The sequence below is a fragment of the Sinocyclocheilus rhinocerous genome, unplaced genomic scaffold, assembly GCF_001515625.1.
Source record: "Sinocyclocheilus rhinocerous isolate Xijiao unplaced genomic scaffold, SAMN03320098_v1.1 scaffold2570, whole genome shotgun sequence".
Classification (NCBI taxonomy): Eukaryota; Metazoa; Chordata; class Actinopteri; order Cypriniformes; family Cyprinidae; genus Sinocyclocheilus; species Sinocyclocheilus rhinocerous.
In genome coordinates, this window is record NW_015629500.1 from 59993 (window position 1) to 71933 (window position 11941).

At 37.5% G+C, this 11941-nt stretch overlaps 1 protein-coding gene across 1 annotated transcript in view; it reads right to left on the minus strand.

Annotated features, from left to right (window-relative positions):
- LOC107738932 (serine/threonine-protein kinase mTOR-like) overlaps positions 1-11941 on the minus strand; it is a 164073-nt gene that overhangs the window by 29404 nt on the left and 122728 nt on the right. Inside the window, exons 38-43 of the mRNA XM_016550858.1 lie at positions 8546-8663; positions 5677-5874; positions 5094-5194; positions 2716-2812; positions 2318-2416; positions 1214-1336 (exon numbers count right to left, since the gene is read on the minus strand). Of these exons, the coding sequence (XP_016406344.1) occupies positions 1214-1336; positions 2318-2416; positions 2716-2812; positions 5094-5194; positions 5677-5874; positions 8546-8663 (736 nt within the window). The remainder of the gene's footprint in view (positions 1-1213; positions 1337-2317; positions 2417-2715; positions 2813-5093; positions 5195-5676; positions 5875-8545; positions 8664-11941) is intronic.

Consider the following 11941-nt stretch of genomic DNA (forward strand, 5'->3'; position numbering starts at 1 on the left):
CTGTCTTTAATCAGGTCTGTGAATGACTGTATGGTATGCCACATGCACTGTAATAGGTTTTATATTAAATATAAAATTTTCAAATGAAAATAGCAACATGATTGTTTTATAAATTATGCGTTCATATGTCTTAAAGGCTAGATTTTCGCTGGAGGAAACAGCTGTGGTGTGATGAGGGGTGAAAGTTGAGAAAACTTTACAATAGATGGGAACCGATTGCTCCCTCATGACCTTTTGTAAACTGTATTTATGACAAAGAACTGCACAGATACAGATATTATAACAATCTATAGATAAACACACAGCTTGTGTCCTCTGTTTCTGTTTGAGTCCGATCGCGCTGCGCCGTGGTCTGTGGATTGAAGAGCGCGCTGAAAGACGGGGAGGAGACGAAGTCTGCCGCCGTTTTCATATGAAATTTAAAGGGGACTGACTCTAAGGCGATCACGAATTTGTGTATAGTTTACGGACCTAATCGCTATAGCCCCGCTAAAAATGGCCTAGCGACGCCCATGCTTCTTACGTCCATTTCGGGGAACCAGGAGAAATATTTCAATCGATCGCTCAGGCATTTAAGTGGCACCGAAATGAGGCACCGAAATCTGAGTTCTGATTCGGTTCTAGTACATATTGGCACAGGGTTTCGGTACCCAACCCTAAAGAAGACGGTGATTCCGACACCTTTAGCACACTGTAATGGGTTTTGATTTGTTTAGATGTCTTTGGTCCTTGTTGTGTTCATATATCAGTCAAACCACACCCTAAAAAAGGCAAGTCTTGGTCCGCTTGTTTGACATGCACTATGGTTTGGATGGCCGTGTTCACACTTATTCAATGAACAGCACTAATAAGAGCAATCACTCCGGAGTTTGTTTTAATTGAACCAAGCCTGCCAAGTGTGAACACACCCATAGTTACACAAGGTACCCAGAGAGGAAACGTGCAGTATTTTTCCTTTTACAAATCTTGCCCTGATTCCCCAATAAACATGTAGAATATCACTAACCCATCATTACTCCTTTATGACCACAGAAAACTCACTGTTTATGGAAATCTCCAGTTTATTTTATAGCACGTTGTGTAAAGCTTGTCTGAGTGAGCAAAAGCAACTTAGTCAAGGTCAGTTGCTTCCATGACTATAAATTAATATGGCCAATGTGTACCTAATAAAACATTTATTTTTCAGACAATCAAAAGCAGTGTGTACTCGTACCATAATGGCTTGCTGGACCAGCGTGTTGCAGTGTTCACACATGTTCTTCAAGATCTTGTTGGCTGCGTTGTGGCGGGCAGTGGTAGTGGATTTGGAGGCCACAGTCAGAGGATAAATCAAAGCCTTTAAGAATGAAAACACAAATCATGAATATCAAAGTGCTGCTAACGAAGGAAACACAGGTTATGATTCATGCACACTACAAGTCTGGACACACCTAGTCATTCTTTGTCATGACTAGTCATCACATTTTAGAATAATAGTGAAGTCATCAAAACTATAAAATAACACAAATGGTAGTATGAGTGTAACCTTTGTAGGTTACACATTTCAAACCAATGTTTCAAGGAATTCCATTTGAAGTTATATTCTTCAGACCCTGGTTTGGACGCACAAGCTATGGGTAAGTTTAGGGGAAACAAAAAACAGTTATCTTTAATTTATGGAAGGTTACAAACAGCTACTTCCCCCTCCTCAAATATATTCAGGGAGGAATGGGAGCGAGAGGGAAGAGTGAAGTGGTATCTCTGAGGAGGTCTGGCAGAGTGGTTTGGAAGATATTGATAAACAATATATCAATACAAGATTATGCCTCATTCACTTTGAGGCCATACATAAATAACACTTCTCAAAAAAGAAACTGCATAGATTTCTTTTTCACCAATGTTTTTTCCCTCTTTATGATAAATGCAAATCAGATTATGCTAATCTATCTCATAGTTTCATTTTCTGCCCTAAAATACAAGGATTCTGGTGTGAGGTGCTTTCCGTAATGTGAAGATGGAACCAGACCCAGTGTTCCTTATACTTTGACACTCTGATTTTACATACTCTTTGAACAAAGCTCAACATGAATTCCTCAAATTTAGTCTAACAGTCAGTTCCAGAAGCAGCACTGAGTTCCCACGAAAGGGAACCACTTCTAACAGACCAAGATGTCGATTTTCATAATTTTTAAAAATTAAGAACATGAAAGATGATAAAAATTGCCTTTATTATGGAGATGGACTTTCTATGTGCATTTATTACTCTACACAATTGTTTCTTTTTTTTAATTGATATTTTTATTAATACATGGTGATCATTACTATTTTTTACATATACCTGGGGGTGATAGCGGCCAATGTCGGTGAGTAGCTGGTGTATAAGACGTCCCACCAGTGCACGTGGGGTATCGATCCGAGCTATTAGTTGAGGAATCACCTGATTGAAAGGAAGAAGTTAATACATGTTTTTTTTTTTGCTGATTTCAAGTGAAATTCTGCTATGTACAGTTGTACAGCGATACCATATTTTCTTCAGTATAACAAAAGTGTTAACATCCTTAAACCAACATACGTACATTTGTTTGGGAAGCTTAATTGTGTAAGATAATAAGACTCCATGAATACACAGATCTAACTAAATCAAATCTGGTAAAACCACATGTGAAATTTAACTTGTGACAATTTCAGTTGGAATCGAGACCCTGCTTATGTATAGACAGCTGGAAATGGTCTTACCTGTAACCATGTGTCTATCTGAATGGTCTTAATACCCTCGACTAGAGCTTCATTCACCTCGGGCCAGTGGCCATAATCAAACCATAAGGTCAGGACTCTAAATGTAAAGGAACAAATACACAATCATACACAATGTAAAATTATTTGATGAATTGCATGTGAATCCAGTATATTTCAATTGTTTTTTGTTTGCATGGTGCTATACAGAAGAGGGTTACAAAAAATAATTTTATAAAAAAAAAAAGAATTAAGAAATTCACAAGTATTTATTATAGCATGTCTGGACACAGCATCTCATATCCTCATCATTCATTCAACATTCATGCTGGCAGTTATTAAACCACTTATCAAGAAACCACAACTTCTACCATGTTGGTTCCTTGTTGGTTAATTATGCACCCAACTCAATTTGTCCATTTCTGTCTAAAGTTTTCTAGAAAAAGCTGTGTCTGCTCAACTGAGCTCTTTTTGCTGATAAATGGCATTTATGAAGAGAGTCAGGATTTAGACTCCATAAAAGAACATACACTGTTCTTTTCAGAGTGACAAATGACTTTTGTGCCCCAAGGCTCTATTTTGCTTGTCCATAAATCTTCAGGAAACTTTTTTAGGAAACATAGAATTATCTTTTAATGTTTTGCTATTGTTATCAAAAGTACAGTATGGAGTACCACAATGCTCAGTACTAGGACTGTTGCTTTTCACGCTTTACATGTTACCCTTGGGAGATATCATCAAGAAACATGGTGTTAGCTTTCACTGTTATGCTGATGATACTCCGCTCTATATTTCTTTGTGGCCCGATGAAACATACTGTGTTTACTCTGTGGAGACGTGCTGATATCGCGTTTGGTCTCGTTCTGTATCGCGTATCTTGTCAGTGTCTGCGCTTGCTTGGCCATTAAAGACCATCGACTCTACCGTGCGACTCCTCCGGGCAGGGACACCAGCAAAGGATAAGTATCGCTTTTTAGTTCTCCTCTTTCCTACTACTTGTTTCGCTTCTGTTTCAGTTTTTATAACCATTTCTTACTATGTGTCAGTAAGTTGTTTTTTTAGCATGTGTGTTTTGGCAGTGTTATTTTTTAGGATTACTGATATACTACTGTCATTTGATTTGTATTATTTGTATTTGTTATTTATTTTAATTTTAGTTAAATTTGACTAAATGACTAAATGCTAAATGACTAAATAAATAAATACCAATTTGCAAAACTAACGGAATGCACAGTTGATATAAAAAACTGGATGACTAGTAATATCCTACTGCTAAATTCTGAAAAAAACAGAAATTTTAATTATTGGACCAAAAACCTCCACATGTAATAACCTAAAACGCTGTCTAACACTTGATGGCTGCTCTGTTAATTCCTCGTCATCAGTTAGGAAACTAGGTGTGCTATTTGATAGCAATCTTTCCTTTGAAAACCATGTTTCTAGCATTTGTAAAACTGCATTTTTCCATCTTAAAAACATATCTAAATTATGACCCATGCTCTCAATGTCAAATGCAGAAATGTTAATTCATGCATTCATGACCTCAAGGTTACATTATTGTAATGCTTTATTGGGTGGTTGCTCTGCGCGCTTAAAGGGGTCATGACATGAGAAACCAAATTTCCCTAGATCTTCTGACATAGAAGAGGTCTTTGTATGCTTAATACATCCTACAAGTTTCATAACTTAAAATGTCCTCATCATCAATAAAAAAAGCATGTAATAACCCTCAGAAAACAGCTAATTTTGGATCAGAGGGACAAGGTGACGACCCCAAAAAACCGACTGTTTCAGTCAGAGGATGAGAAATAGGGTGGAAAAAGGTCATAATTAAATTTTTAATGTTTTTCGTCCCAAAAACTTTAGTAATATTATAATTACACCTAAGGGAACATAATAAAATAATAATTATTATTATTATTATTATAATAATAATAAAAAGAACTTATAATAATAAGAAGTATGACCATATTAGCCCAGTTCTGTCAACACTGCACTGGCTCCTTATTGAATATCGAATACATTTTAAATTCTTGCTAATTACTTATAAAGCCCTGAATGATTTAGCTCCTCAATACTTGAGCGAGCTCATATCGCATTATAGTCCTTCACGTCCGCTGCGATCTCAAAACTCTGGCCATTTAATAATACCTAGAATATCAAAACTTCTATAAAACTTCTGTAAACTATCGCTTCAGGCCACCTGCCACATGTGGGTTCATGAGAGTGTTGTGATGTTGTGAAAACATGTTCTGAAGGTGAAAACTGTAGTGTTTTAGCACATTTTAAAACAAGACAACAGCCTCTAAACAGACTCAGAAATATACATGTTAAATATAGAAATACAGTTTTACTGTCGCCTAAGTTACTTGCTCTCTTACCTTAGTGTGTCCTGTAAGTTATTTCCACGTGAGAGTGAGATAGATCTGAAAAATCCCTGCACTGCAGGCACTGTGTACAGAAGGAGAGTCTTGGACAAATCCTGCAACATAGAAAACATATAATTCAACTCTAAACATTACATGACTGTAAAAATAATTTCATACATAAATCCACATTATTTTCTTCGCATGCACTTTTAAGCATGTTGTCTGTGCCAACTTCATGTTTTATTTGACTTCAAGATTTTTGGACTGAATGTCACTGCATTTGCTGTTTATTCGCCCAAATGTCTGTTAAACAACATTATTTAACTTTCTGTGCAATTCTGGGTTTTAAACTGTTAAGAGAACCTTGTTAATAGCAATGATCTGCAGATTTGTTCATATGGGAGAGTAAACATATTGGAAGATCAAAGATGCTAACTTCATTTTATTGTTGGCCAAATTTAAAACTGTTTACTTGTTTTAGAAAATTGTTTACAAGTTGTTTGGAATTGCACTAAAGGTGAATGCTGGTGAAGCTTCACACACAAGCTTCCAATAATACTTCAGTGTTGATGGCTGGCTTTGGTTTGTTTCTCACTTCATTGACTTTCTTCTGTCCAGGGGAGGGTACAGGGCTGTGCTCTGTGCTGTCGGCCTCACTGTCACTGTTACTGGCTTCGCTGTTGGCACTGGCACCGCTTGCGTGTCGTAGTTTCTTCTTCTCATCACGGCCCTGGTTCTGGTGCTTGTAGTGAAGCACAGCCTCAAAGTTCATTACTGCCCAAGCATGCCAGGCCTGCAGAGGCAATATGCTTTATCTTATTTTTTGATAACACTGAAAACAACAGCACAGATCCAAAAACACAACTTTAATGGAAATAAACTGTCACCTGCATAGAAACAACTGCATGATAAATAACATGAATGCTTGACCATGACTAAGAAAAATCTTTTCTCAAGAAGAATTTAAAATGAAAGATTTTCAGAGCAATTCCAGCTAAATGCTCCTAATTAAACACAGTCATCAGTGAATCTAACAAATTCTAAAGAACATAAGCAAAATAAATAAATAAATAAATAATAATAATAATAAAAAAAAGCTCCTTGGCCCGATTTACACAGAACATGTTTTTTCTTTGAAAAACATGAGATTCAGGCAGTGAATGGTTTTAAAGGGGTCATATGATGCTGCTAAAAAGAACATTATTTGGTGTATTTGGTGTAATGAAATGTGTTTATGCGGTTTAAGGTTAAAAAACACATTATTTTCCACATACTGTACTTTATTGTCTCTCCTATATGCCCCGCCTTTCTGAAACGCGTCGATTTTTACAAAGCTCATCGGTCTGAAAAATTTGAATTAGGGATGCTCCGATCTGCCTTTTTCGCCTCCGATACCTAGGGTTCGGTATTGCACGATACCGATCCGATACCAGTGAAGTTTTTTTCCCTCATTTAAATAAATGTAGAATTTATATATCTCTGTGTGTGGAACTGATAATTATTCTTTCACAATCTACTAGATACAGACTACTTCATTATAAAGAAAAATTAAATAAACAATAAATATAGAAAAATATAGGCCTATGTATATTTATATTCTATGACAAAAATTTATCATAAACTAGGTTAGTGGATAATTCGGCAGCTTTATGCTCCTGTTACCATAATTACATTGAATCACAAAATCACACAAATCTGCCAGCCCACTAAATAATTGATTACAACTAATTATATAAATTCTCATTTAAACAAATTTGCGTTTTGAGCTATAGCTCTTTGGCAAGGAAGAGTGGGAAAAAACTGACAAATCGAGAAGTTGATAGACTCTAACACAAAAAGACTGGCTGCTCTATTACAAAATATGTGCAAACCTATGCAACCAGGTTATTTTAGGGTGTTTATACCCTCCTAAATTTGCCATTAACTTCCATTGTATGTGCCTCACTGTAACCAAGATTTTTTTAAATTTATTTTTTTAAATGTTATTGTTTTTATTTTGTAAAACAGAATTGCTGTTTATGAGATAAACTTTTATACATGGAATATTCCTGTAAGTTGTTTATCTTTTATTCAAAAATATAAATGTTGTTGCAATACTGCATCCATATTCTTGCACTACTGTATATCGCACACCCAAATGTATAAATCATGTTTAATTTGAATTGTTTCCCTTGAATCATGTTTATGTTTTGCACAAGGCAATGATAAATTCAGTAATTCACAATTCTGCTTTGCTAATAAAATAAAATAAAAATGAAACTGGGTTAAGACACAGAAGATAAAAATAGGTTAGACACAGATGCCTGAACAATGTCACTGACTGCATAGTGTACATTTTAAATGTTTTAAATGATAATTTCATATCATTTCATCATTTTTGACTTACAGTGAATAGTAATGTACTCTCAATGATTACATTAATTTGAAATATTTAAAAATGGTGCATTTCCTATACTTATTTAAATCTACTGGTAAAATCAGGCAACTGTAATGGGACTTTTTAATTTCTGAAATTTATAATTTTCCTTTTTTGGTGGACTATCCTTTTAAGGAATTGTGACTTGCTTTGATTAAATGAAGAAAACTACTTGCTTTGACTTTGACTTCATAAGCAATGACTCGAGGCTTGACTCAGACTTGAACTGCATGACTCTACAATTACTTAATTATAGCAATTACTTAAAATAAGAACAGAAGTGCCTGGTTGCCACAGGGAAGTTCGTGGTAGTAAAGTTTTTCAATAGGGATGTATGAGTGCTGAAGGTGTGAGGGACTTGTGCTTTATCAATGCTGTCATGAATTCACACACCACTGTGTGATGTAATACAAAAACCTGAAACAGAAGATTCTACTGTCTGCTCAGCTGTTAAGAATTTTTTCACAAATCAGAAATTGAACTACGTGTACCACACATCGTGGTATTTTTCCTCACATCTCTTCAGCTGAATTGCTCAAAAACACTGATTTAAGTAGAAATGAAACATACTTTATACTTCTGTTGCTCAGGGATGTATATGGTTGATCCTGCTTTGGTTTTGTTTTCACTGGTCAAGCAAAAACAGACTGGCAATGCCACTAAAATACAAGTTGCTCAGTAACTGCTTATTTATTAACTGTTGTATGAAAGTAAAATTACACTCGCATGTCAATAATATGTAGCTTTTAATATGATTAGAATATGATATCATTCACTTTAAATTTATATCTTTTTAAAAATTGTATTAAGTGTTTCCTAAAATTTCTAAAAATCCTAAAATTGTACTTCTGTTCAAGAAGATAGATCTGTATTTCAGTATGGTCTCAAACTGTATTATTTAACATTTGAAGCATTTATGCATCATGACATCATAAACATCTAATGAGCATCAATGAGAAAGAGATTTTGGGGTGACAGTGTGTACATGTTGATGACAGATTTAATGAGATTCACCCATATACATTTAAAGTTTGTGAAGTTAACATACCTTGTACCAGTTGCGATCGTGCTCTGTTGAGTGACTGTAATACTGTAACACTTTAGGGATGGTACTTTCATTGATACCCTGAAGGCTGAGCTGCCACTCCCCCAGCTTCAGAAAACACCTGCACAGAGGAGAAACACGGAAGAAAAATTTAATAAGGCCATTTTCGACAAGCTCTGTAGCACACAGCATTTCAATTACAGTCATAAAAATTCATACACATGTAGATCTTATCAACTTCCGTTCCCGACAGTCATTGTTCCGCCCAACAGGAAGTCGGCTATTGTGGATCGTTTGAAAAACGCATGATCTGGAATTTTATATACTCCTCCTAGGGTTTTCATGCAATCATTGCTCTTTGCCGTGTCCAAGATTCCCTCATTCCATTTCAATGATCTCTTGAATCAGTTAAACAAATCCCTTTCATCTTCATTGTCCATGTTCCCGTAAATGTCCTGAGGAATAATTTAATAAGAACAATCTCTGGCATCTGAGAACAACTGGGCTTGGAAGAGTCAGACAGCGAAGGTTAGAAGCTGTTTTAAGGGGAAACTAAATGGAAATTGGCCAATAAGGGGGAGGAAATATAACAGAAACAGTAAAACCTTGGAAGAGAACATTGTGTGCACAAATGAGTTAACTGCACGCTGTCAAAGATGATGCTATAGAACAGTGGTTCTCAACCTTTTTTTGGGCCAGCGACCCCCTACCCATTATCCAGGTCCCTCAGTGACCCCCATAATATAAAATGTGACCCGTGCTGGCAAAATGAGTCAGAATGCGCACGGGCAAATTTTGAGCTACATGCAAAAAAGTAAAAAAAGTATATTTTAGTCAAATTTGAGGTTTTCACAAAAATTAGTTCATTAAGCTCTCGTCTAGCAATCCCAATGCTCCAAACAGTAATTAAACATCTAAAATGATCTTTATTCATATGTTTTTTGAGAGGAGTACCTTTTCTCCGCTCGTTTCTCACTCTGACCGTCATCCGAAGCGCCCACATAAAGGTGCTTCCGACAGCGCGATCCCGATACATATACACAGAACTACAGTATTTAAGTATTCGCTGCTCTACAGGCAGAAACTGAAATCAGCTAAACCTGTACTAAGGACTGTTAAAGGATGGACTAATGAAGCAGAGTAGGCATTACAAGCCTGCTTCGACTGCACTGACTGGAGTGTTTTTGAAGCTGCAGCCACCAATCTGGACGAGCTCACAGATACAGTAACTTCATATATCAGTTTTTGTGAGGATATGTGCATCCCCCACCAGGTCATTCTTATCATTCAATAATGATAAACTGTGGTTTACTGGGAAACTCAAATAGCTTTGTCACGCCAAAGAGGATGCTTACAGAAGTGGGGATAAAATATTGTATACCCAGGCCAGGCACAGACTAACAATGGAGATCAGAGTGGCTAAAAAAAAACTACTCTGAAAAGCTGAAAAAACAGTTTTCAGCCAACGACCTGGCGTCAGTATGGACTGGTCTGAGGAACATCACAAAGTGCAAGACACCACCCCCACAGTCTGTGGAGAATCAACAACTGGCTGACGATCTGAATGTATTTTATTGCCAATTCGAAAAGCCCAGTCTCACACCCCACACCCTCTCTGATCTGCACTTCACACATTCACCTACCCCCCTGCAACCCCCCTTCCTGCCTCTCCCACCATTCAGCCTACGCTTAAGGTCTGTGTAGAGGATATGAACCGGGTCTTCAGAAAGCAGTAGACTAGGAAAGCTTCAGGTCCAGCCGGTGTTTCACCTGCCTGTCTAAAAGTCTGCGCTGACCAACTGGCCCCCATCTTTACACAGATCTTCACCAGATCGCTGGAGCTGGTCCTGGCCTAAAAGCTGGCTGTCTGGTGCAATTAACAACAACCTGGAGCTCAACACGCTCAAAACAGTGGAGATGATAGTGGACTTCAGGAGGAACTCCCCTGCACTCCCCCCACTCACCATCATGAACAGCACTGTGGCAGCAGTGGAATCATTCAAGTTCCTGGGCACCATCATCTCACAGGACCTGAAGTGGGACCCTCACATAGACTCCATTGTGAAAAAGGCCCAGCAGAGGCTGTACTGCCTTCGCCAGCTGAGGTAATTCAACCTGCCACAGAAGCTGCTCACACAGTTCTACTCGGCCATCATTGAGTCTGTCCTGTGTACATCCATAACTGTCTGGTTTGGTTCAGCCACCAAATCAGACATCAAGAGACTACAACGGACAGTCAGGGCTGCTGAGAGGATTATTGGTTCCCCCTGCCTAACCTCCAAGATCTTTATTCCTCCAGAGTGAGGAAAAGGACTAAGAAAATCACTTTGGACACCACACAGCACACCCAGTCCACTCTTCAAAATGTTGCCTTTTGGTCGGCGCTACAGAGCACCAACCACCAGAACAACCAGGCACAAGAACAGTTTATCCCGCAGGCTATATTTAGCCTGAACAATTAAAACATTCATAACTATACATTGTCCATCATACCTGACATATTTATAAATAGAATCAATGTAAAATGCACACTTGTAAATACCATACCAGTACATTCATTTAAACAATTAAATTTTTTTCTCTATATATTTCTACTGTATATAGTGCATTATTTCATTTTCTGTTTTTCTTATAGTGTTATATTCCATCTCTACTGTGTAATTCTTTTTAGAAGTAGAAGTGAAGTGACGTGTGGCCAAGTATGCTGACCCATACTCAGAATTTGTGCTCTGCATTTAACCCATCCAAGTGTACACACACATTAGTGAACACACACACACCGTGAACACACACCCAGAGCAGCTGGGGGTTCAGTGACTTGCTCAGTTGTGGTATTGAGGGTGAAAGAGACCGGTGGTTATTCATTCCCCCCACCTACAATTCCTGCCGGACCTGAGACTCAAACCCGCAACCTTCGGGTTACAAGTCCGACTCTCTAACCATTAGGCCACGACTGCCCGTGTAATTCCTGTGTATGTCTGCACTATCATGTATGTTTGCACTATGTTCGTACTTTCTTCTGCACTGGAAGCTCCTGTCACCAAGTCAAATTCCTTGTGTGTGTAAACATTCTTTTAAAAGCATGTATTTCGTATTTAGACGTTACAGACCATTTTCTTTTGCAAGTTTCAGCTCATTATTGGTGTAAACCCGCCTTAAAGGGGTCATATGATGTTGCTAAAAAGAACATTATTTTGTGTATTTGGTGTAATGAAATGTGTTTATGCGGTTTAAGGTAAAAAAAAAAAAACATTATTTTCCACATACTGTACATTATTGTTTCTCCTCTATGCCCCGCCTTTCTGAAACGCGTCGATTTTTACAAAACTCATCGGTCTGAAAAACGAGGTGTGCTCTGATTGGCCAGCTATCCAATGCGTTGTGATTGGCCGAATACCT